We start from the raw sequence: 24,651 nt of genomic DNA, 5'->3' as shown, positions 1-24,651 counted from the left end.
TGGACTCGTCCTTCGCATCCAGGATCTCCTGAGTCACAGACTCTGACACTGCAGGGGGGGAGGGAGACGAAAGGGAAGAAGAGCCAGGATTGCATGGGCACCTTTGCTGTTTTCAGTGTTGTAAGGTTCTACGTCTCTGCCTCTGTGGCCATGGGGGCTGTTGAGGCAGGAGTCATGTGCCCTGCCTCCCCTGCTGCTACCCAGTACTCTGGGGCTGCGGTCTCAGCTGCTGTAGCCAGAGGGGTAGGATTACAGGCACTGCCTTTGCTCTTCCCTTGGTTTCTCCCTCCCTCAGTTCCCCTCCTCTGTGCGTTCCAGTCCACTCACTTGTAGATGTACAGATGTGTGGGATTCTCCAGCATCCTAGTATGTTGGGCAGAGTCACCTTTGTTGTGTTGTGGATGTTTTACTGGTTTACTGGTTGAAGGGGAAAGATAAAGGTAGCTTCTTATTCTACCATGTTGCCAACGCCCTCTCTTCAACTTTAAAATGCATCCATTGAGTTTTAAATTTTGGCTATTACATTTTGTGTTACTATATTTTTTCTTTTTTTTTATTTATTTAGGCCTAAACATTCATTCTGGTCCTTTTCAAATATGCTGTTACTTTTTGAAAATGTCCACTTTTTCCTTTATTTGTTTAAACATAGGAAGCATAATTATTTTATAATCTTATTCTGATATCCCTATAGTTGAAGCCTTTGTGGATCTGCTTCTGCTATTTCTTCTGGTTCTCACTAATAGTACTTTGTTTCTTTATATGCTAGGTTATTTTTGACTATGTACTGTTCATTGTTCTTGAAAGATTGTTCGCAAGTCTTTTGAGGCCTAGGATCAATCTTTTCTGTATCCTCATAGAAAAGATTTACATTTGCTTTGGCCAATTGCCTATAAGCTCTACCAAGCAAGTAACCTGAAATTATATTCACAGGTTTAAGTGTTCTTTGATCACCTTGCAAATCCACATGAGGTGCAGTTTGTGGTATATAATATTTCCCTCAAGCACGCACACACACACACACACACACACACATACACACACACACACACATATATACAGGCTGTAGTCATTGTCAAGAAAACTTGTTTGTTATTCCTTTGTGAGGGAGTGAGGCACTTTTACTTCTTAACTCCTAATCTGATGGTAAAGTTCTTTGTAGTCCCAGCTGTATGGGAAGTAGGGAGAGGAGATGATTTCTTACTACAGTCGTTCCTTACTTTGGGTGAATCTTGGGTTTTGTCTTCTATTTTCTTAATACTTCACAAGGTCTTGAAAACCTCAGCCCAGTTTCTCCTGGCACAGCAAATACCCTCAGAGCAGAAGCAACGTCTTTGAGCTACTTACTTTCTAGGTTCCTTAAATTCACCTGCAAATGGCCTGCTTTTCCTTACTAAAAGGTGCTTTTCAAAAATTAAAAAAAAAAATATTGTATCCAACCTGCTGTATAAAAAAATAAATTAAATTAAAAAAAAATAACAACAACAAAAAGATTGTAAAGGGCTTCAAGAGGTCATATTGTCCATCACCCTACCTCAGCTGTGCTGTACATACTGTAACAGTATTAAAAATTTAAGATGACTTCCTTTATACCTGACCAACCTCTTAATTTTTTTTTTTAACACACTGACTCCTATTTTCAATTGATGTTTAATTTGTATTATATTCACTACTTTTTAATTTTTCTCTCTTATTGGTTTAGGAAACTTTTAAAAGATCTTCACAAACACAGCTATTTTATTATGTTAAAAGTTTTGGGCTTCCCTGGTGGCGCAGTGGTTGAGAGTCTGCCTGCCGATGCAGGGGACGCGGGTTCGTGCCCCGGTCCGGGAAGATCCCACATGCCGTGGAGTGGCTGGGCCCGTGAGCCATGGCCGCTGAGCCTGCACGTCCGGAGCCTGTGCTCCGCAACGGGAGAGGCCACAACAGTGAGAGGCCCGCGTACCGCAAAAAAAAAAAAAAAAAAGTTTTAATGTTTTGATTTCCAGCTGTCATCAGCAAAGTTTTAATATATTTCACAGACAAAAAAAAAATAAAATAAAATGAACGTATGAGATCTCTGATTTAAAATAATAATAATAATATTTTATCCAGTATTTTTAGTTGTTTTCTGCAGGAAAATGAGTCCAAGTAGCCTAATCTATTTTATTACTGGAAATGGATTGCCCTGCTTCTTTTTTACTAAGCTGAAAAATAAGCAGTAACTCCATTTCAACTTAACAGGTTTCTGATAATATAAATATTTTAGGCATGTAGCTCATTAAGATATCTTCAGCAAATTCCTGTGTTTTTTCAATTTCTTATGCATGCAAATATATTACCTATTAATAATAAAATATTTTTTAAATTAAACTTTAAATTGTTTCTCTTTTCTGATTTATTATAGGACTGACTTCTTCAGTGCTTAGAGTCTAAGAAAAAATGGCAAATATGGATAGTGATTCTAGCCATCTTCTCATCCCTGAGGTAGATAATGAAATAAATCCTGGACCTATGAATATCCAGTTTGATTCATCAGATATAAGATCCAAAAGGTAAGTGTTTAAAATAAAATATTTATTTTATAATTAAGGTTTTTAATTATTAATAAGAACTAATTATAACCAAATATATATAACTTTGATTATAAAATATCCAGTTTCTTACAGGATCTGTATGTTTGTATGTGGTAGAGAATAAATATAAATACTCTTTTCTCACTTATATCTGACTTTTTATACTAAACTCCACTTGTCTGTCAGGGGTGGTTGGGAAGGTTTATGAAGTAAGATGCATATAACTCATTTAACAAATATATATTGATTATCTGATTTGTGCAAGGTAATATGAGAGGTGCTGGGCATAGAACAGTAAAAGTAATACGTAATCCTTACCTTCATTGAGCTTAAATTCCAGCAGATAGTTGAAGATAAGTAGAGTTTAAAATTTATTTCATTGCATACCTGGAAAACCCAAAAGAATCCACTGAAAAATTATTATAAATAATAAGACAATTCAGTAACGTGGTTGTTTACAAAACAGGCAAAAATAAATAGCATTCTGATGAGAAAATATAATGAAGAAAAAGATAAAATACATAGGAATAGCCTTAAGGATGTGCAAAATCTATATGAGAGAAACTTTAAAATACTACTGAGAGACCTAAAATAACATGTAGAGTATTTCTTCAAATCTGAGATGCTGATTATAAGTTGTGCTGCTTTTTTTTAAACTATTTATTTATTTATTATTTATTTGGTTTCGCCATGTGTTTGTTGTGGCAGCTGGGCTCCTTAGTTGTGGCATTCAGACTCTTAGTTGCGGCATGCATGTGGGATCTAGTTCCCTGACCAGGGATCGAACCCGGGCCCCCTGCATTGGGAGTGCAGAGTCTTAACCACTGCGCCGCCAGGGAAGTCCCTATTGTTTTTGTTGTTGTTTTTAACATAATACATAAACTGCTACCCATACCTCTGATACAACAATTTCTTTGGACTTAGAATTTTATTTTGATGTTTACTAGAAGAACTCTTGTAATTATAAAAATATAAACAAAATATATCGGTTAAGATATTACAAATCTGATTCTTCGCATATAGAGTCTAATTCTTCTGAATCACTTTTTGACTTGCAGTCATCAAAATCAGTGTTTTTTTTCCTGCCCACACAAAATTGTCCTTAGTATCACTGAGAACATTGATAGTGTAACATTTCTTGAAAGAATTTTCTTCCTAGTCACTGACACTTTTTAGTTTTGATGCTTGCACTTTCCTGATCTTACCAGAAGGTGTCACAGAAAGCTTTCTAAACACTGTGGCTCACATTTCTTCCTTAAATGGTTCCTAAATGGTTTGATGACTGAAACGATCACAGGTGACAGTTACCTGTCGTGCCACCAGAAATAATTACTTTCATGACTGCCACCTGGCTGACAGTGATTAAAAGATGTCCTGAATTATGAGATGCATCCATATTTTAGAAATGATTAAATGTGCATATTAGAATTAATAAGACATGTAACAAAAAGGCATATACTGGTCTCAGTAGGGAAGACTCTAAAATAAAATGTCATGCTCTTTAAATTTTAATCCATAAAATTAATGTGATCTGCCCTTCACCAAAAAACATGCCAGCAACCAATTCCAAAGTTTACATGGCCCAACAATTTCATTTCTAAGCATTAATTTGCAATGTCAAATAATATATGCACAAGGTTGTTTAATGCACTATTTTTTATAATAGCAAAAGTTTGAAAACAACTAAAATGTCTTTTCTTATAGGACTGGATAAATAAATTATGGCACATTGATACAATGGAATATTTTTCACCCATTGTAAAGAAGGAAGTGGCTTTATTACATATCAAAATGGAACAAGTCTTCAACTTATTTTGTTAAATGAAAAAAGTGAAGTGCAGAGCAGTGTATATAGTATACTACCATTTGGGTAAAAACAACATTAACAAGTTATATATTATGCAATTATGTATAAATGACTCTGGGGGAATAAATGGGAAACTGTACGAGTGGTTGCCTCCTCAGAAGGAAACTGAGTGCTTGAGGTGGGACGTGTGGCAGATTACTATTTAGGAAATGCCCAACTATTCATCAACCCCACCTCTTCGCCAGCTGAAGCCTAACTGTGTTAAGGGTCGAAGTAGTTTCCAATCCAGGAGATGAAAGAGGATTGGTTTAAGCTAGTCTTGATAATCCCATTTCCATTTTCCAGATACTTAATTTTTTAGTCTTTTTTGCAGCTAGAGCAGTGTGAAATTTATCACATGAGAAATTTATCTTTGTCATTTAAGGTGGCCATCAGAAGATAATGAAGTGAATCTTGTAATTTTCGCTTATATGTTCCAATACCCGTGAATACAAGGACTAATGAATGCTGATTAAATGCTCAGGAGTTTCTTGAAACCTCTAAATTCTATGATAAATAATTGACCACTGTGACAATAGAACATAGGTCATTAAAGTGTATTCCACTGCAGTAGGTTGGCAGGAGTTCAAACAGTTCTCTGAGAATTTGTTTAACCGTGTAGGTTAAATGGAAATATATTTTCTATAATGAAACTTGTCAAAATAAGAGGGAATCAACTATTTTCAATCAGGATAACTATCTAGGTAAGCATGTTTTAAGGAAGGCAAATATTTATAGGGGTTTAGCAGTATTGAATGCTAATTTGCTTGTGAAATAATTTCAGAAACTTATTTGATGAGAAAAAAACAGGAGTACCTTAAAACATTGTTATTTCACTTTATGTACATAAATCTCAGACACAGTGAGGGAAAAGTGTCTTCAATTAGAAGAACCAACTTAGACAACTATTTCCAAAACTTCAGTCATTTTAGAGTCACCTTATGACTTTGGTGATATCCCAGTACCACCTGTGTAATATTATAATTTAATATTTTTTAAATTTATTAACGTTGAAAAATTAGGGTTAATTTAGCCTCATCTTCATGTATTCGTGAAATGAAGTATTGTTTATACTTTTTTCTAATATGCATTGCAGTAAATACCAAGTAGTTAAAATAGTGTTTATCCTTGTGCTACCTAAAATCATCTTACATATAACCACACTTTTGGAAACTGTCTTAGGCTGTTAGAATATAAAGAACAACATTTGATAATTTTAGATTGCTTATCCTCAGTTTAGTTTGTGGTTGACTTTATCTCTTCCACTAGGTGGCAGTCAAAATCATGTTTTGGTTCAAATATAAGAATTTTAAGAACTGCTTTGGCCTAAAAGATAATGTGCTGGACCTGCTTATCATTTTGTTGGACCTGGGGTTTAATTAGACTTAGGTGGAAGAAGGAGCTTGTCACTGTAGAGGAATGATACATGTCATAATTATTTGGATTATTTGGGGGCCTTTTGCAAACTGTACAAATCCACTTTTCCCTCTGCATGCCTCCGCTCCCCTCCCCTCTCCTCCCCTCCCCTCCCCTATTAGTTTTTTTTACCTGGTTTGGGGTGGAGTGAGGAATGTGGGTGGCAGGACAGGAAGGTTTAGAAATCTGCTATACTGTATTTGATAATATTCCATTGGCAATCACTGGTCTTAGAGATTGTTTTCCTGCTTTTCCCAGACTTTCTGGTAACCAAATATTAGACCTGGTATTCGGGATTGCTTCATGCTTTGCTGCTACTCTGGGATTATGACCTTTGGGAGTTGACCACTCCAGCCAGCCTGAAACCAAATTGTGAAGTGGTTAATTTGGCTTTGCACTTCCCTTTTTCCATTTTCTCAAACTCTGTTTCCTCTTCCTTTTTTCCTAGGACCTAGGGCTTTCTTGCTCCTCTCTATGTGCCCAGTTTTTCTCAGGGAATTCACTCAAAAATTTCCTCTAGACAGTGCTTTGTAAGTTATACTTTTTCTTCCTCCCCTTATTCACTAGTGCTTATCTGTCCTATTCGTGCAGGGCTTTCTTGTCTGTTTAGGTGTTATGATGGCAATCTGATGTGTCAAAGACCTACTCTATTACTTTTCCATGGCTGTTTGCATTTTAATAAGGAGAATCCTAGAATATAAAAGCCTAACCTAGGGCTTCCCTGGTGGCACAGTGGTTAAGAATCCGCCTGCCAATGAAGAGGACACGGGTTCGAGCCCTGGTCCGGGAAGATCCCACATGCCGCAGAGCAGCTAAGCCCGTGCATCACAGCTACTAAGCCTGTGCTCTAGAGACCGTGAGCCACAACTACTGAGCCCACACACCACAAGTACTGAAGCCCACGTGCCTAGAGCCTGTTCTCTGCAACAAGAGAAGCCACTGCAATGAGAAGCCCGTGCACCACAATGAAGAGTAGCCCCCTCTCACTACAACTAGAGAAAGCCCACACGCAGCAACGAAGACCCAACACAGACAAAAATAAATAAATTAAACAAATAAATAAAAGCCTAACCTAAAGGTTAGATTTTTCTAATTGATAACATTTCAAGTACTCTGGTAAGCCAGTGGGGTAGAGGTAGACATTGAAAATAGGCCGTTCCGGGTGCCCTTCAAACATACTAAGCATGCTTATGGCCCCTATTTTTTTTTTTTTTAGAGTGTCTACTTGTCTACACATCTGTAAACTGGCCTCTCTCACTTTCATCTGTCAGTAATATTATCGCTGAATAGCAGGCTGAATAGATTCTTTTTGGTATTTGTGGTCCTGGGTCGGGGGGTGCATAACAAAGTGAAGAGTTTATCTATTGTGACCTGGACCAATAACAGTGATTATTGAGGCTTGGTAGTTTCATAGTTGGGGATTTATACAGATCTAGAAAAGTAGTTTTCCCAGGAGGACTGGTTTCCAGAGCTGCATAAATTGCATTTTGAGGAACTTGCCATCTATGTTAAATAGACAGGACCAGGGCCCTTAACCATTTATCAGTGCCATGGAGCTGATACCAACTTGCTGATTGTATTACAACTTTTGTACCCTTCCCTCTCCTTCCTCCTTTTCTCCCTACTCTCTTCCCTCTCCTCTTTTCTCTCCCTTTTTAGTCCACTTCTCTAACGTCTCTTCTCCCCACTCTCCACCATTATTTTTCTCCAGTGGAACTCTTTTTGCTAAATGCTTGAAGAGAGCAACCCTGGCCATGGATTCAGAGATGCTTTAAATCTAACTAAAGGGACTTCGCTGGTGGTGCACTGGTTAAGAATCCTCCTGCCAATGCAGGGGACACGGGTTCGAGCCCTGGTCCGGGAAGATCCCACATGCCGTGGAGCAACTGAGCCCGTGTGCCACAACTACTGAGCCTGCGCTCTAGAGCCTGCGTGCCACAACTACTGAAGCCCATGTGCCTAGAGCCGATGCTCTGCAGCGGGAGAGGCCACTGCAGTGAGAAAAGCCAGCGCACTGCAACGAAGAGTAGCCCCTTCTCGCCACAACTAGAGAAAGCCTGCGCACAGCAACAAAGACCCTATGCAGCCAAGAATAAATTAATTAATTTAAATAAATAAATAAATAAATCTAACTATGGACTTTGTTAGAATGGGATCTTATTTCTAGTCCCATCAGAACCTTTTTATTTTCTCAAGTTCATAGGTTCTTTTACTTCTGTCTCTCTTTCCAGATGTTTTTGTTTGCTTAACTATCCTTTTGTATCCATATCTGCTTGCCTGAGTTGCTTCCATTTCTTTCCTTATTCTCTCTGGTCTGTCTGATTTTGCTGTTTCCTTCGTTGCCTCTAAACTAATGCTTTATTTTCTTCCCTTTCTTCCTCCCTCATTGACATTATTTGGACAAGCCTGAAGAAAGAGGGAGCCTAATGAGTTTGACCAGTGCTCATTAGCACCAATCAAGTGTGTTTTGTTGGGAGGAAAGGGTATGAAGAGTTGGGCTAGCATCTTTCTCTGTCTACTCAGTATTATAACATCTCCAAGTATATAGTTGAAAAGGCTTTTAGTGTGTAAACCAAAAAAAAATAATGCAGGGGGCTGCAAATAAGAAAAGAGTTTATTGGGGGGGTCTTAAAATTACAATTCGGGAGACACAGATTTGGGTAATCCTGAAAGAGTGTTCTGAGGAAGAGAAAGAGTCAGGGGCTTATAAAGACAAAAAGCCATGAGGTTGTTAAAAATTGCCTGGGAAGGATTGTGATTTATCCTTAAGGAATCACAAGTTGTTTTAGGATGGGGTCCTACAGGTAGATAGACTGTCACTAGTTATTTTAAGGTAAGGATCCAATAAGTATCTTGAGTTTCTGGCATATGTTCTGGATGACTTGCTTGTAAGGTCAAAAGGTCACACTCCATCCAGGCTGAGACATGCGTAAGTCACAATTCCTTAATGGCTTCCCGGCTCCATTTTAGAGAGCTCTCAGCAATACCAACTCCATTTGGATTTTCCTTTCACAAGTAATTATACTATTACTGCAAAAGCAATGAAACCAATTGCAAATGTACAATAAGAAAATGGAAGCTCCTTTTAACAAAGACTTAAAATCAAGTGTTTTAAAATTATGGAAGCACATGAAATTTATGGATCTTGTTAAAAGCCTAATGGATGACTGTAACCCAAAGATAAGGAACTGATGTAAAAATAACATACTGAGATTATGTATCTTTGGCTTGCCTATTATTTTTTAGTCTTAGTCTGAAATTGTCTCCAAAAGGCTATTACATTTTTTTCTCTGGCTTCTTTTTTTAAGATTTCTTCTTGCAATCTGTTCTGTAGTCCTTTGTCACAAGGTATGGTTTCCAAGATCTTTTAAATATTAAGAGAGAAGTGAATGCCTCAACATTTTAAGTGAGGAAATATGTTTTCTATACAGTAACATAGAAAATTACTTTGGTGCTATACTTAATTTAAAATCCTGATTCATTGCAACAGCATCACACTTCCTCATTTTTTCTATTTCAGTTAGTTTATAATTTATCTTGGCATGTTCTCACTACTTCAATTAAGGTTATTTCTCTCAAATTTGAATTTGAATTCCAACAATTCATATCTCGTATTTGAATTTGAATTTCATCAAATTGAAATTTGCATTTCCTCAAATTCATATATGACTTGTTTATTCTAACACGAGTTTTTATATCTACCAATACCTCTGATTTTTTATTTTCTTATACCTCTTCTGTAGAATAGCTGAATCTTCTCTTAAATCCTGTCTTATTCATTATAAATTGATGTAGGCATTGGTGTTCATTCTTTGTTGTTATGCCCTACAACTTACATATTAAAATTTATGTTAATTTATTATATTTTATTTTGTTTCTCCTTTATTATAGTTAGAGAATTATTTTTATTTTTTATTATTTTTCTTATAAATTTATTTATTTATTTATTTATTTTTGGCTGCGTTGGATCTTCGTTGCAGCACACGGGCTTTCTCTAGTTGTGGGGAGCGGGGGTGCAGGCTTCTCATTGTGGTGGCTTCTCTTGTTGCAGAGCATGGGCTATAGGCGCGTGGGCTTTAGTAGTTGCGGCACACAGGCTCAGTAGTTGTGGCTCACGGGCTCTAGAGCGCAGGCTCAGTAGTTGTGGTGCATGGGCTTATGGCTTTATGCTTTATGGCATGTGGGATCTTCCCGGACCAGGCTCAAACTTGTGTCCCCTGCATTGGCAGGCAGATTCTTAAGCGCTGAGCCACCAGCGAAGTCCCTATTTTTATGAATATTTTCTATTTTATTTATTTCAGCTTTATTGAGGAATAATTGGTCTATTTTATTAAGGCTAGTAAATTTGGGTGTTAAAAATAATTGCTTAAAAAGAGGGCATGGTCCTTAAATGTTGCTAGTGGGATTGAAACGTAGTATGGCCACTCTCTTTTCCTTCCAGTTTTTTGAGATATAACTGACATCCAGCATTGTATAAGTGTAAGGTATACACCATAATGATTTGAGTGACATACATTATGAAATGATTATCACAATAAGTTTAGTGTACATCCACCATCTCATATAGATACAAACTTTAAAAAATAGAAAAATATTTTTTCCTTATGATGAGAACTCTTAGGATTTACTCTCTTAACAACTTTCATCTGTAACACAGAAATGTTAACTATATTTATCATGTTGTACATTACATCACTAGTAGTTATTTATCTTGTAACTGAAAGTTTGTAGCTTTTCACTGCCTTCATGCATTCCCCACCCTCACCCTGCCTCTGGTAACCACAAATCCAGTCTCTTTTTCTATCAATTTGTTTGGTTTTGAAGTATAATTGACATACAACACTATGTTAGTTCCCATTACACAACATAGTGATTTGATATTTCTGTACATTTTAAAATGACCACCACGATAAGTTTGGTTACAATCTGTCACCATACAAAGATATTACACTGACTGTATTCCCCATACTATTCATTTCATACCCGTGACTCCTTTTGCAACTGGTATAGCCACTTTTTTTTTTTTTTTTGGTATAGCCACTTCTGAAAAACAGTTTGATAATTCTTAAAAATGTAAATATAGAATTATCATTTGACCTAACAATTCCACCCCTAGGTATATACCCAAGAGAATTGAAAACATATGTCCACACAAATATAAAGAAATGTCCATAACATTTATAATAGCCAAAAGTGGAAACAATCCAAATGTCCTTTAGTTGATATATGTATAAACCAAATGTGATATATCCATACAACAGAATATTATTTGACTGTAAAAAAGAATTAAAATATCAATATATGCTACAACATGTATGAACCTTGAAACCATGCTATGTGAAAGAGGCCACACAACAAAAGACACATATTGTATGATTCAATTTATACAAACTATTTAAATTAGGTAAAGTTATAGAGACCAAAAGCAGATTAATGGCTGCCAGGGGCTGGAGAGAGGGGTTAATGGAGTCCAGGATTTTTTTGGGGGTGATGAAAGTGTTCTCAAGTTGCTTATGGTGGGACTTCCCTGGCGGTCCAATGGTTAAGACTCCCTGCTTCCACTGCATGGGGCATGGGTTCGATCCCTGGTCAGAGAACTAAGATCCTGTATGCCTCATGGCAAAGCCAAAAAAAAAAGAGAAAAACAAAAATTGATTATGGTGATGGAGGCACAACTCCATAAATGTTCTAAAAACTATTGAATCGTACATTTTAAGTGGGTAAATCTTATGGTATGTGAATTAATATCTTAATTTTTTTTTTAATTAAAGAGGGCATGGGGGATTTCTGCTTACAACAAGGGCAGATTAAGGAATTTGGACCAACCATCTTGCTGAGAATAACTGGAAAAACTGACGGAAAAAAATTTTTTTAATCTGCCTAAAGACATGGGAGAACTGATAAAACAATGAAGAATAATGGGGTCTAGATGAAGAAGAAGGAGAAAACGAAGAGAGGGGAGTCCAGCATTTCCTCAAGGGTATCTGCCAATTCCAGTTTATTAGCTGAATGACTATTAAATTGACAGCTTTCAATACCTTTACAAGGCTAGAGGGAGAAAAACTGGAATCCAGGGTTCACTAATAGTAGGTAGGCCCCATGCAAGCTTTAGGTTGGAAGCCCTAAGGTCTATAAGCCTAGAAATATGAGTGAACTGGAAATAGAATGGCCTTCTTTCAGGGACTGTAGCTCAACTTTAACTCATCTCAATCCCTAAAACTGGATTAAGGTAATCTAGGACTGCTAAGTGTCTCAAATTGGCTCCCAAAAGCAAATGTAAACCCTTTCTAAAGAAAATAATATTATTCTAGGCTTCAACTTACTTATACTGTTTTCTGTATACTAGAATTTTATTAAGTATTATGCCAGGTACTTAATCAAAAATAGCTAGGCATAAGAGAAGATGAGACAACATGATTAGAAATTAAGAGACTTGATACACAATAGACAGATGATCCAGACAATGGAGTTATCAGAAACAGACTTTTTTTTTTTTTTTTTATTTATTTATTTGGTTGCACCGGGTCTTAGTTGCGGCACGCATGTGGGATCTAGTTCCCCAGCCAGGGATCAAACCCAGGCCCCCTGCGTTGGGAGCATGGAGTCTTAACCACTGTGCCACCAGGGAAGTCCCAGAAACAGACTTTTTAAAGACTATGTTTAATATGTTCAGGGAAATTGAAATAAGGTTGAGAATTTTGCCACTGGCTAGAAATGTAAAAAAGAACCAAATTCGTGGAAAATATTTATTGAATAAAAAAATAATGGAAAATCTGAAACTAAAAACTAAAAAACAAAAAACAGTAACCTAAGGTAAGAAATCAATCAATGATGAAAACAAATCAAGGCAAGGATGTAGAACAATGGGAATGATTATGCAGTACTAGCGTAAGTGTAAATTAGCATAATCACTTTGGAAAAGAGTTTGTAATTATCTGTTAACATTGAGATACTCTGTTTATAATCAGTAGAAATGTGTGCATATTTCACCAAAAGCCATGTACAAAAATATAGATTATGAGTTATTCATAGGAGTGCCAAACTGGAAACAACCCAGATACCCACCAACCAGGAATGGTTAAATAAATTGTATTTTCATGTAATGGAATATTACACAGCTATAACAGTCTACAGCTGCATGCAAGAATATGGATGAATCTCAGAAAGATAATGATGGCAAAAGAAGCTAGACAGAAAAATACATATTGTGTGATTCCACTTTATGTAAAGTTCAAAAACAAGTAAAACTAATTTTGTGTGTGTGTGCACCTGTGTGCACGTATGTGGGTCTACACTCATTTGAAAATATACTAGAATGTTAACTGATTATTTCTAATGGGTGGTTTTTATTTTCTTCTATAACTTCTATATTATCCTCATACAAAAACAATGTACTACTTTTATAATGAGAAAATAGTTATTCAGAAAATAAAGCATTCCTATAATTTAGGATAAAAATAGTATATACAAAATGAAAAACCCATTTTATTAGAAACAATGTTTAAATCACCTGTGCTTCTATAGGATGATACAAATTATCTTTTTTCTCTACTTAGGGGATGTTTTGTTTTGTTATTTTGTTTTGTTCTTGTATAGAGAATATTCTGGAAAAAAAAGCATAAAGAAATATATTCCCATCACATAGAGGCAAGTGTTGTTAAAACATTTTAGTATATTTTTTCTATCCTTTTCTATGGTATTTTATGAGCTTATATACTATATACAATTTAATGTGCTACTTTTTCAGTTTAAATTTCTGTTGAGTGCTGTTGGTACTTCGGTAAGCTATTCCCAAGTTGCCAGCCTGCCTGCCTACCTGTTTCTCTTGTTCTCTGCTTCTCTCCTTCCCTCTCTACTTCCTTCCTCCCTTCCTTTTGTTCTTGTATTCCTTCCTTTTGTCAGTAAACATTCACTAAGCTCTTTTTTGGTGCCAGACACTTTGGGGAAGGAGATAGACACAGCAAAAAAAAAGGACAGGGATCACTATGATGAGGGGTTATAAATATTTGACATGTTATGTATATGTACAAACGCACACACATATATATTTTTTTCTTTTTAACTCAGTACTCAATTTTTATTAGGAAAAAAATACTGATTTAACTCATCCTGATCCAGCATTACAAAGAACCCATGGGATCATATCCCAGCGAGTAACTGTGCTGTAGAGTATGGCTAAGCCCAGCCAGGAGTAGAATGAGGTCATCTGTGGTACTGATGGCTAGGTGCTTTGGGGGTTTCAGTGCAGGCATCGCTCTGTGTAAGAACATTCAGTGGTCTAGGGCAGGAGTCAGCAAACTTTTTTTTCTGTAAAGAGCCAGATAGTAAATATGCTTTGTGGGCATATGGACTCAAATTTGCCATTGTGGGGTGAAAGCAGCCATAGATAACACATAATCACACGGGCCTTGCTGTGTTCCAATAAAACTTTATTTATGAAAACAGGCCATGGACCAGATTTGTCCTATCTGTCCTTCACTACCAACCTCTAGTCTGCAAGGAGAGACTCTGGACTCAGGTGTAAGCAGCCATAGGGACTGGTACTTCTACTGCTGTGACCCCTAGGATACCTCTTGCCTTCCTTTTAGAGAGGTTAAAAAAGTGAGGCCCACTCACCTTAATTTCACTCCACCCTCACAGTTGCTTTTAATGAAGTTGTTCTAATCAAAGTAGTGTTTTGGACAACAAAACAACCTCCAGCCTCCCCCTGAACCTCATGCCCTTGCAGCAAGCCTAGAGTTCTTTGGCAAGGTCATCCAAGGATTTTAACTGCCATAAACTGTAGAGATAGTGACTGAAGCTAGGAGTGATAAATAAGGGGTAAGTACCAGGTTTCAAGGAATAGTAAAAAGTTTTACAATAAAAATTATTCTTAAGAATCACTGAAATGTCCCACAAAGCTGTAAGCAATTTTCCATATTCTTTCTGAATATCATTTTAGATAAATATGTATTATTTAAATATATCATAATTTAACAATGTTTAACCACTTAATGTTTTATTAAGCTGTTTACAATTTTAATTATTTTAAATGGTGCTTTGATTAGCAGCTTTCTACATATTGTATTTAAACCATATTTTGATTCCTTCTGATAGACTGTCAAAAGTATAATTATTAGAATAAAAGGATGTAAAGCACAATTAAGGTTCTTGATATATATAGCCAAATTGTTTTCTAGAAAGGTTGTACCACGTTATACTCCTACCAACAATATGTGAAAGTTCCTGTTTCAAAATCCCCTTTCTAGCACTGTTTATTTTCTTTTTTACTAAAACATCTTATATTTTGTTTATAAAACTTTCCTATATGTAAAAGTTGGTAAGAGCCAGTTGGCAGCAGGTTTCACTTTGGACACTTGCCTTTATCAGTCTATTCTGTTATTTTGGGATTGGTTTGCGGAGTAACATGTCATACAACCAACAATGGATTCTGGTCAGACTACTACAGTGTTTGCTGTCTGGGTTGAAAATACAGCCATGGTCACCTGAAAGGCCAGTTTGTGTAGACGATTTGTTGCTGTCTTTCCAGTGGCAAAGCAGAAGTTCTCTTAGCCCATTTACCTTTCTTGGGAGCCATGATAAAGACTTCTAAGGCGTGATAAGTAGTATCCCTTTCTTAAGTTATGGAAGAAGAATAAGAAAGAGGCTCCTTTTCTTTGGTAGTCTGTTTAAAGAGTAGATGAATTTTTGTTTTTGTGTTTTCAATTTCTAGATAACAGAATGAAGAAAGCAATTTTAGTGTTCATCCGAAGAATCACATGTATATATTAAAAATAAGATTTATCTTAATATATATACTTAATGAAATATTTACCTTCTTTCATTATGTTTCAAGTTTTTTTGGTGTTTTTTTTTTTTTGTGGTACACGGGCCTCTCACTGTTGTGGCGTCTCCCGTTGTGGAGCACAGGCTCTGGATGCGCAGGCTTAGTGGCCATGGCTCATGGGCCCAGCCACTCCACGGCATGTGGGATCTTCCCGGACCGGGGCACGAACCCATGTCCCCTGCATCAGCAGGCAGACTCTCAACCACTGCGCCACCAGGGAAGCCCACGTTTCAAGTTTTTGAGGAAATTTTAGTTAAAATGCTGGCCTGGCAATTTTCTTCCCTGCTTTTTTTTTTCTTTTCTTTTTAATGGGGAAAAACTAGGTTTTGAAACTAGAAATTTCATTTCTTTTCCAGAAATTCTTTTGGTAGATTTGTGTAACAAGGAGAATAATAGTTGGCATGACGTTACAGGTTGAAGCTTACAGTGTCTCTGTAATTTATTTGTTTATAGTTAATATAATTATTTATAACTAAGCATATAATTAAGTATATCTTAATTATAATTTATAATTAAGTATTGTTAATCTTCCTTTGTGGAATGTCAGTCAGTATGTTCCATTGGAACTGCTTTTTCTAGATAGAAGGTAGGATGTGGTGATGCTGGTGTTGTTATTGTTTTATATCAACCTAGTGAAAAGCTAAAGAACTGTTATGTTTGTATTTACTTACAGGTGCTTCTAGCATCTTAACTTTGTTGAAAGTTCCTGATGTTTATATAATTCTTTTAGCCTCATTCCAGTGCTGATACTAAAAACAAAACAAACAAAAAAACCCTTGTATTTCTGTTACTGATCATTTTGTAACCATGAAAGAAGAGATTGTTTGTTTTCAGGACAGTAGAATTAAAACAATTTATGTGTTTTTAAAAACCAAAATTTGAAAGCATGAATTGCATTGAAAGAATTTTTAACTTCATTCTTAGCAGAATCTGCATTTAATTAAACATATAGTTTAATTAGGCCTGAGAATTAATATTCAGGTCAAGTTCTTTGTCCGTATGTCATTAATGAAGATGTCTACTCATGGCTTAGTAACAGCTTAGAATTCTAAAATAAAGAACCCATAACCTTCAACCAGGTGTTTATTAACATTTACTTTTTTCATATCATCCTCATCAGTTAAACAAATAATAACAACCTAAAACTTTGGGACTGTATATATTTATGTGTGTGTATGTGTGTTCGTTTGCAAATTATATACATGTACTTCTGTACTTATAAAATATGTATATTATAAAACATAAACATAGAAAATTTTAAATTATAAGATGTAATGATCTTGATAAAATTAACTTTAAAATTTTATCTATTAACAGTACATTAAAACTTTTGCTTTCACTTTATAATATTAACAGTAACAATAGAATATGCTTTATTATTTTTGAGACTCTTATAACACCTTGCCACAATAGTAATTCAAGCTGATTTGAAATTCATTTCTGCTCATCCTACAATTATGTGGAAGTTTTTGTTGAAATTTGCCTGGTTAAATTTATCCTCCCTGATATAACTCAGTTCTTACATTTAGTGATTGCTGTGCTAGTTTGTGTATTCTGGTATCCCATGTTATTTTTAAAGTCCAAAATACTCCTGTTTTTACTGGCTTAAAACTGTTAATTTGGAAACAGCCAGTAGCTTTGTTCACCTTTCTTGGTTCTCTCTCCAGTCTATCCTCCGACCTCTCTTCTGCTTCAAAAAAAAAAAAAAGCATTGATTTAGAGAGAGCCTTCAGAAAGCAGCTGATCTCTTTGCTCGGGGAAGGGGAGAAATTAATAGAATCATCCTTCCCAGGTTAACTGGGATTAAAATCAAAACGGTTACAACCCAGTGGCTTCTGGCCAGAATGCAGGAGCTGCCTAGCTGGTCTGAAAGCTCCATTGGAGGGGAGCTAAATACAATACTTCAGGAATGTCCTTGTTTTTCTCGACCAATTATTCCATGTCTATAAAACTGCAGTTTTGAGTTTTTATTGGTGACAGACATTATTGTCAACAATAAAATCATGTAACAATGGAAACATTTTTAAACGTCCATTATCAGAATATTCTCTGTATATTGTGAGTTCTTTTAAGAGCAGCTGCTTTCTCAGTCATTGTTAAAATATCTTTACCTTGAAGGGAGATGGATTAGATATGTGGGCGGCTATTTTGGCTTTTGATACCTGCTGTGTACTTATGTAGCATACTGTTGATAGCCACAGTCATCATAGAAGAGGTCAACGAATTTGGAACAGTTGTCTTTTTATAGAAGAAAATTAGATAATTCGTACTTAAGTTTGACAAATTTTTAAGATATTTTGCCACAAGATAACCAGCAAATTTCTGTATGGTACACAAGATTTTTTCAGTCCCTCTTGGTCTCATTACTATATTTTGAAAGCATATGTTACTTTAAGATTTGTTTTTAAAGTTCTTTTTACCACATGATACATCATATATACAGAAGAGTGCATGATACATATGTTCAACAACAAGGTCTAGAAATTAGCTGCACCTCAGAAGTTCCCCATGTGTCCTTCACCAAGCACATCCCTCTTCCTCCCTACAGGTGATCACTCTCATGACATTTGTGTGATCATTTTCCTACTTTTCTTTATAATTTATTGTCTGTGTATCCCTAAATACTGAATTCAGCTTTACCTGTTTTTGCATCTCATGTAAATGAGATCACACTGTATGTATTCTTTTGTGACTTTTGTTTAGCATTATAATTTTCATCCAAGTTGTATATAACTCTACTTTCATTGCCAGTGGTTTCTAGCATTTTATTCTGTAAGTATCTGCAGTTTATTTATCCATTCTACTTTAGAACATATGGGATGTTTCCAGTGTGGGGCTCTTACAAAGAATGCTTCTATAAACATTAATATATGTGTCTCCTGGTATACATATGCAAGAACTTTTCTATGATATATACCTGGGAGTGGATTTGCTTGGCGGTAGTGTATGTGTATATTCAACTTCACTGGATAGTGCCAGACTGTTTTCCATAGGGATTATACCAACTTACATTCCCACTAGAGTTTCCATTGCTCTACCTCCTACTAGTGCTTCATACTGAGATTGTTAAATTTTCACCATTCTGATGAACATATAGCGGTATCTCATTCTATTTTTTTCCAAGAGATTGAGGTTGGTAAAATGTTATTAATGATTACTGGTTGTGGGATTATAGGTGATTTTTATATTTTTTATTCTTTTAAAATATTTCCTATAGTATTTACACTTACTTCTTCAGCTACCATTTCATTGCTCTCTTTCCTTTTTACGGAAAATTCCTTGCAAGGATTATTTGTGCTCACCATACCACATTTTTCTCTTGAACCCGGTTCAGACAAACTTTTTTTTTTTTTTTTTTTTTGTGGTACGCGGGCCTCTCACGGTTGTGGCCTCTCCTGTTGCAGAGCGCAGGCTCAGTGGCATGTGGGATCTTCCCGTACCGGGGCACGAACCCGTGTCCCCTGCATTGGCAGGCGGACTCTCAACCACTGCACCACCAGGGAAGCCCCAGACGAGCTTTTGTTCTAACCACTCCACTGAAACTGCTCACATGCAGGTTACCAGTGGTCATTTCATCGACTAGTCCGCATCTCATTTGACTTAGCGGTAGCGCTTGACAGTCATTTTCTAACCCTGAAAAAGTCTTTAATTTGCTTGAGGATACCACAATAAATTGATTTTCTTATAGGTTGCTGCTTTTCATTTTTTATAGCATTTGATACTTTTGATTATTGCCTCTATCATTTCTCCCCCAGATATTTATTTAAAAATTTTTTAAACTAAAGAAAAGTTAAAAGCATTATCCTTATAATTTTTTATTAACTTTTTTTCTGATTATAAAAGCAATACAAGTTTTGATGATCATACTATGGTTATATAAGATGTCATCATTGGGGGGAACCTGCGTGAAGTATATATGGGAGCTCTTTGTACTATTTTTTCAACTTCTGTATGAGTCTAAAATTATTTCAAAATACATTTATTCACCACATTTTATTGAGCTCCTACCATATGCCAGGTACTATTCTAGCCCCTGGGAATATAGTAGTGGCCAAATTGACAAAAATCCCTGCCCTCATGAAACTTATATTTACTGGAGGTAATCAGTAATAAATAAAAAGTATGTATTATGCTAGGTAGTATAAATGCTAAAGAGAAAATGTAAGGTAGAAAAGCAGAGATGGTGCATAGGAAATGACAAGGATAGAGAAGAGGGGTTGAAATTTTAGGTATGGTGACAAGGATAGCCAAATGCCTCATTGAGAAAGGGGACCTTGAGGAAGGACTTGAAAGAAGTAAAAAAGCAAGCCATGAAAATATTTAGGGAAGAGGCCTTCAGAGCCTTTGTTTATACCTGAAATTATTAACTAAGGTCCTAAAGTAGGTACATGCTTGTAGTGTGTCGGGAATGGTGAGGAAACTACTGTGGTTAGTGTGGTAAACAATGAAGTCCTAGAGGTGAGGTGGGGGAGAGGTAGCAGAGAGCAGTTTGATACATGAATCAGGAGTTCAGGCTGAAGATAATAGTTTGAGTGCCATCAGTGTACACATGATATTTAAAATTATGTAACTAGATAAATCCACCAAGAGATTGAGTGTAGACAGAGAAGAGACAATGTCTGGATTAAACTCTGGGTTACTCTGAGATTTAAGGGTTGGGGGTTTGAGAAGGAATCAGCAAAGGAGACAGAGTTCTTCCCTTTAGGGTTATGTCTTTGTTGGCATGTGAAGTCCTCCATATACTAACCCAGGTTTACCTCATCTCTTACTACTTCTCTTCTCACTACTTATAGTTTTAAAAAATATATTGTGCTCATTTTCTGGGTTCTTTCTACATGCTTTTCCATTCTTTGAAGCACTATTTCTTTCCTCCTGTTCCCCATCTCTGATTAACTCCTTTATATCTTAGAATTCACCTCAACAACAGCTTCCTCAGTGGTCTGCCAGACGTGGTTTAGTTTCCCCTTCTATGTACTGTACACATACCCAGCATCACACAATCTCCTTACTCCCATTATTGCTCATAAGCACTTTCTCTCTTTTTCTATTTTTCTTTCTGGATTGGAATTGCTTACTTATGTATCTCCTCCAGTAGATTATGATCCTTGAGGTTCTATGTTCTATTCATCATTTAACATTTAGCACAGTGCTGAATACTTGGTTGGCACTTAAACAATATTTAATAAACTAGAGAACCAATAAATTAATTAGCCATAATAGAAAGAGAAGAGCTTATACAAGCTTAGCCTTTGGAGACAGTGAGTGAAGTTGGAGTGTAGAGCAGGGTTTTTGTGAAAAAGGGTGTTATTTAGGCATCAGAGGAAGCAAGAAACATGTCGGCAAGCCAGAAGTTACCAATATTTTTTTTGTAGCAATAAATATCTAGGTACAATGGCTTGATTAACTTCTTTTCGGTCTTCTTTATTGAAAAGCTGCCTGGCAGACATAGTGTTTTACCAAGCAGGTAGATACAAGTACAGTGGGTTCATTATTTTGAATGTTTATTTGTATAAGATGTTTTGAATACTTGATTCCTTTTTCATTTTCTAGCAAACTACTCCAATCTGGCAGGTGTTTGAGAGTTGCAGCTTCCATAGAGATGTGAATAAAGCAATAGTTTGTTTCTTTTTTAATTAATTAATTAATTTTTGGCTACGTTGGGTCTTCGTTGCCGTGTGCAGGCTTTCCTTTTAGTTGTGGCAAGCGGGGGCTACTCTTTGTTTCAGTGGGCAGGCCTCTCGTTAACATGGCTTCTCTTGTTGTGGAGCACGGGCTCTAGGTGTGTGGACTTCAGTAGTTGTGGCACATGGGCTCAGCAGTCGTGGCTCGAGGGCTCTGGAGCACCAGCTCAGTAGTTGTGGCACATGGGCTTAGTTGCTCCGCCGCATGTGGGATCTTCCTGGACCAGGGCTCAAACCCGTGTCCCCTGCATTGGCAGGCGGATTCTTAACCACTGCCCCACCAGGGAAGCCCTAAAGGAATAGTTTTAAATGAAGGGTCTTCATATTGAGTATGAACCTTCTTAAGAGTCATGGAATTGTTATTGAACTTCAGAGAAGCATAACTCAGTAGAAGGGTGGAGACAGATTTAAAAGCCAAAAACTTTTAAGGAATTTAAGGAGTGGAACCTAGAAAAGGTGTTAGGTAGAAATAAGGTTTCTTTGTTTATAAGTGTATTAAATGAAAATAAAGGGTTTTGAGTCACATTTTAAAATATTTTTTTAATTTTGCTGAATGTTAAAAGCATTTTTTTTCTGTATCATGACCATAAATATTTTTAAGGTGAGACAAATATAACCTCTACATAAAATATTATGATTTATTTTCAGTGTGGCACAGTTGAGCTACATTTCTAATGGGAAGTAACATTGATAGGGAGCACTCATGTGAAACTGTGTTCAAAAGAAAAAGCCCAAGTTTCAAAAAATGTTTTATTCTGAATATTGTCCTCCGTATAGTTTTAATTTTAAAAGTGTTTTCAGATCCAACTAAAGTTCAATTGAGAAATATAATTTATATTTTTTGCTTTCTCAGATGAAGCTTTAAGCATATGTTTCTAATAATTCAGTTAAAATATGCTGGGTTGTATATTTTTTAAAAGAATCTGCATTGAAAAGATTCCAAAATATTTGTTTGAACAGGCACTCAGCATCTTGATGAAAACTGTTGGAAAAGAAAAACTTTCAGAGTCATTCTGCTCTCTGAGTACCCAAGCCAACTAAACTGGTACAGTTAACACTTCTGTAAGAGGCCAGGAGCCAAGAAATGTAGCTCTTCCTGGACTGCTTTTCAACAGGCCTTCAAGCCAACTTAGTGCTTGATATTAATACCATTGAATTTTCAGATAATAAGCTACAAGTAGAACATCTACAACTCTTTCTATCAATATCATACTTATTAGTCTCTACTAGTAATCCTTGATTAGCTTAAATCTCTGCTTTATGTTGGCATTAAAGCTGTAGCTTTAATTTTGTCAGATATCATACTTACAAAACAAGAAGAGAATGCCCTGTAGAGTGTGACCCCACACTATCTCCCAGACATAAATATTTTTACCTTGCTTTTTAGTACTACTGAGTGTCACAGTAGAGATGTAAATTATTTAGAACACATTAATGCTTTGGAAGGCGAGGTAGTTATCTCAGCCTACCAAATTTATAAGTAGGGATAGTTTATTTGGCCTCCAACCCTTTCGTTTTCATTGTATCCCCTTGAGATTTATTGATACCGATGAATTCGCTTAGCAGTTATATGCTTACTGTAGGTAGTATGTCATGTTGATCTCTATATCCACATACTTGCTCTAGTAAGTGCTCTTAGATATTTGTTGGATTGAACTAGAAAGTACCCACCAAATTTAGATGCTGTGATGGAGAGTAAATAATAAAAGAAAGATTCAAAGATTCTGTATGCTAACTAGAGAGACTAGGCTAAATTTAATTTCTCTAATATCACAGAGTTATTTGGAAAAATAGCATAAACTAAAATTCTAGTCACTTGGTTTTTCAAGTGCTTCCCACAAGATTAGATTAGCAGTGTCTCCAAAAATGGTTACCATACTTTGATAACTTTTAAGCTTATTTCAGAACTGTAAATGTAGAAGACTTATGTGGAACCAGTGATAAACCTCCTGGCTTTTTTCCCCTTTCTTATTTGGATCTGTGTATAATCTGAAATAGCAAATTATATACAGTTTGGGAGACAGTGTCATTTGTGACTTCAGGGCATCTGAGGAATGCAGTCATTTCATGAGCTTGTGCCAGATCTTTCCATTTTGGGTAGTTTAATTAATGGAAAGAAAGCAAATGGAGAGAGTTTCAATAAGGAACTGAATGGGTTAATGACTGAAAATGATGATTGAAAACCATAATCTGCAGTTGATTGGGACATAGTTATGAGGAGAAAGCATACGTATAAATAGTAACATAATGGTATGTTACTGAAATCTAAGAAAAGTAGAATGAGACAAAATATCTCTAGTATCTTGATGTTCTATTTGATAGTATTTTGGATAAGTTTCATAAGGGAGATGGTTGAGATCACTAATCCTTAGTACATGAACCAACAAATAGGAATTGTATTTATCATAAGAAGTAACTTTGGCCCGTAAAGAAGGAGTAGAGAGTCTTAACTAGAGGGACATTTTTGTCTGTAATTTCTCTGATTCAGTGCCAGATGCTTTTTGAGAGAACATTCAAAGCCGTGTCTGTCTGAGTTTCATTGTTGAAAACTGCCAGCTGCTATATTTCTTTTTAATAACTGATTGAAAGTCTTTCTGTTATGTCTCTTCTATTGCAAAATTCCTTAAGTTTAAAAAAGTGTGTTTAAAGTAATAGCATTATGAAACAAAAGCTTTATTCTGTGGATTGGATAATACTTCTCTTGTGACATTTTCTTTTCCCACCAAAAGTGAGAAGTGAATGCCTTGCCTTGGTACATCCCATTTCTAATGGAGGACAAGAAGTTATTTTCTTCAATGGCTGACTTCCAGAATTTCTGCCTGAACGTTCTTTGTCAAGTGTATATTCCCTTCTCTAGGCCTTTCTATATAGAGCCCACAAACATCGTCAGTGTGAATGATGTCATTCAGAGGGTTAGTGACCATGCCTCTGCAATGAACAAGAGGATTCATTACTACAGCCGGCTCACTGCTCCTGCAGACAAGGCACTGGTAAGGGGCAAAGCATTGCTAATTGTCTAAGCTTAAGTTGAAATGAACTGAACAACATAAGCCACGGCAGCTCCCAGTAGTTGAACTTTTTGCTGGCCATATTCCAAGGACAGCATCATGGAAAGTCAAAGATATTAATTAATACGTCTTACATCTCAGGCTAGTTCATTCTTATTAGCCTGGCATAGAGAGATTTGAAACAATCTCTCTATGTTGACAACAGCCTAGAGATTTGTTGGATTAAAATTCTGCTAATCCATAATCCTAAAAGCTTTGAGGAGGATAAACTGTTGAAGTAGTTTAGGTCATTGATTAATAACATAAATAATAACAAGTTCTG

The 24,651-nt window shown here is 36.1% G+C and overlaps 1 protein-coding gene across 3 annotated transcripts in view; it reads left to right on the top strand.

The window, feature by feature from the left end:
* Window positions 1-24,651, top strand: part of SLC38A9 (solute carrier family 38 member 9) — a 100,408-nt gene that overhangs the window by 19,446 nt on the left and 56,311 nt on the right. The window contains exons 2-3 of one of the 3 annotated variants that reach the window (XM_065873906.1): window positions 2,384-2,531; window positions 24,179-24,311. In XM_065873906.1, the coding sequence (XP_065729978.1) occupies window positions 2,419-2,531; window positions 24,179-24,311 (246 nt within the window). In that variant the 5' untranslated portion in view covers window positions 2,384-2,418. Of the gene's footprint in view, window positions 1-2,383; window positions 2,532-24,178; window positions 24,312-24,651 lie in introns of those variants that run through there. The other 2 variants (XM_065873908.1, XM_065873909.1) reach the window with 2 other exon arrangements.

The sequence above is a fragment of the Phocoena phocoena genome, chromosome 3 (genome assembly GCF_963924675.1).
Source record: "Phocoena phocoena chromosome 3, mPhoPho1.1, whole genome shotgun sequence".
Classification (NCBI taxonomy): domain Eukaryota; kingdom Metazoa; phylum Chordata; class Mammalia; order Artiodactyla; family Phocoenidae; genus Phocoena; species Phocoena phocoena.
Note: the sequence above shows the minus strand (reverse complement) of the source record. Positions and strands in the feature narration are given on the sequence as shown.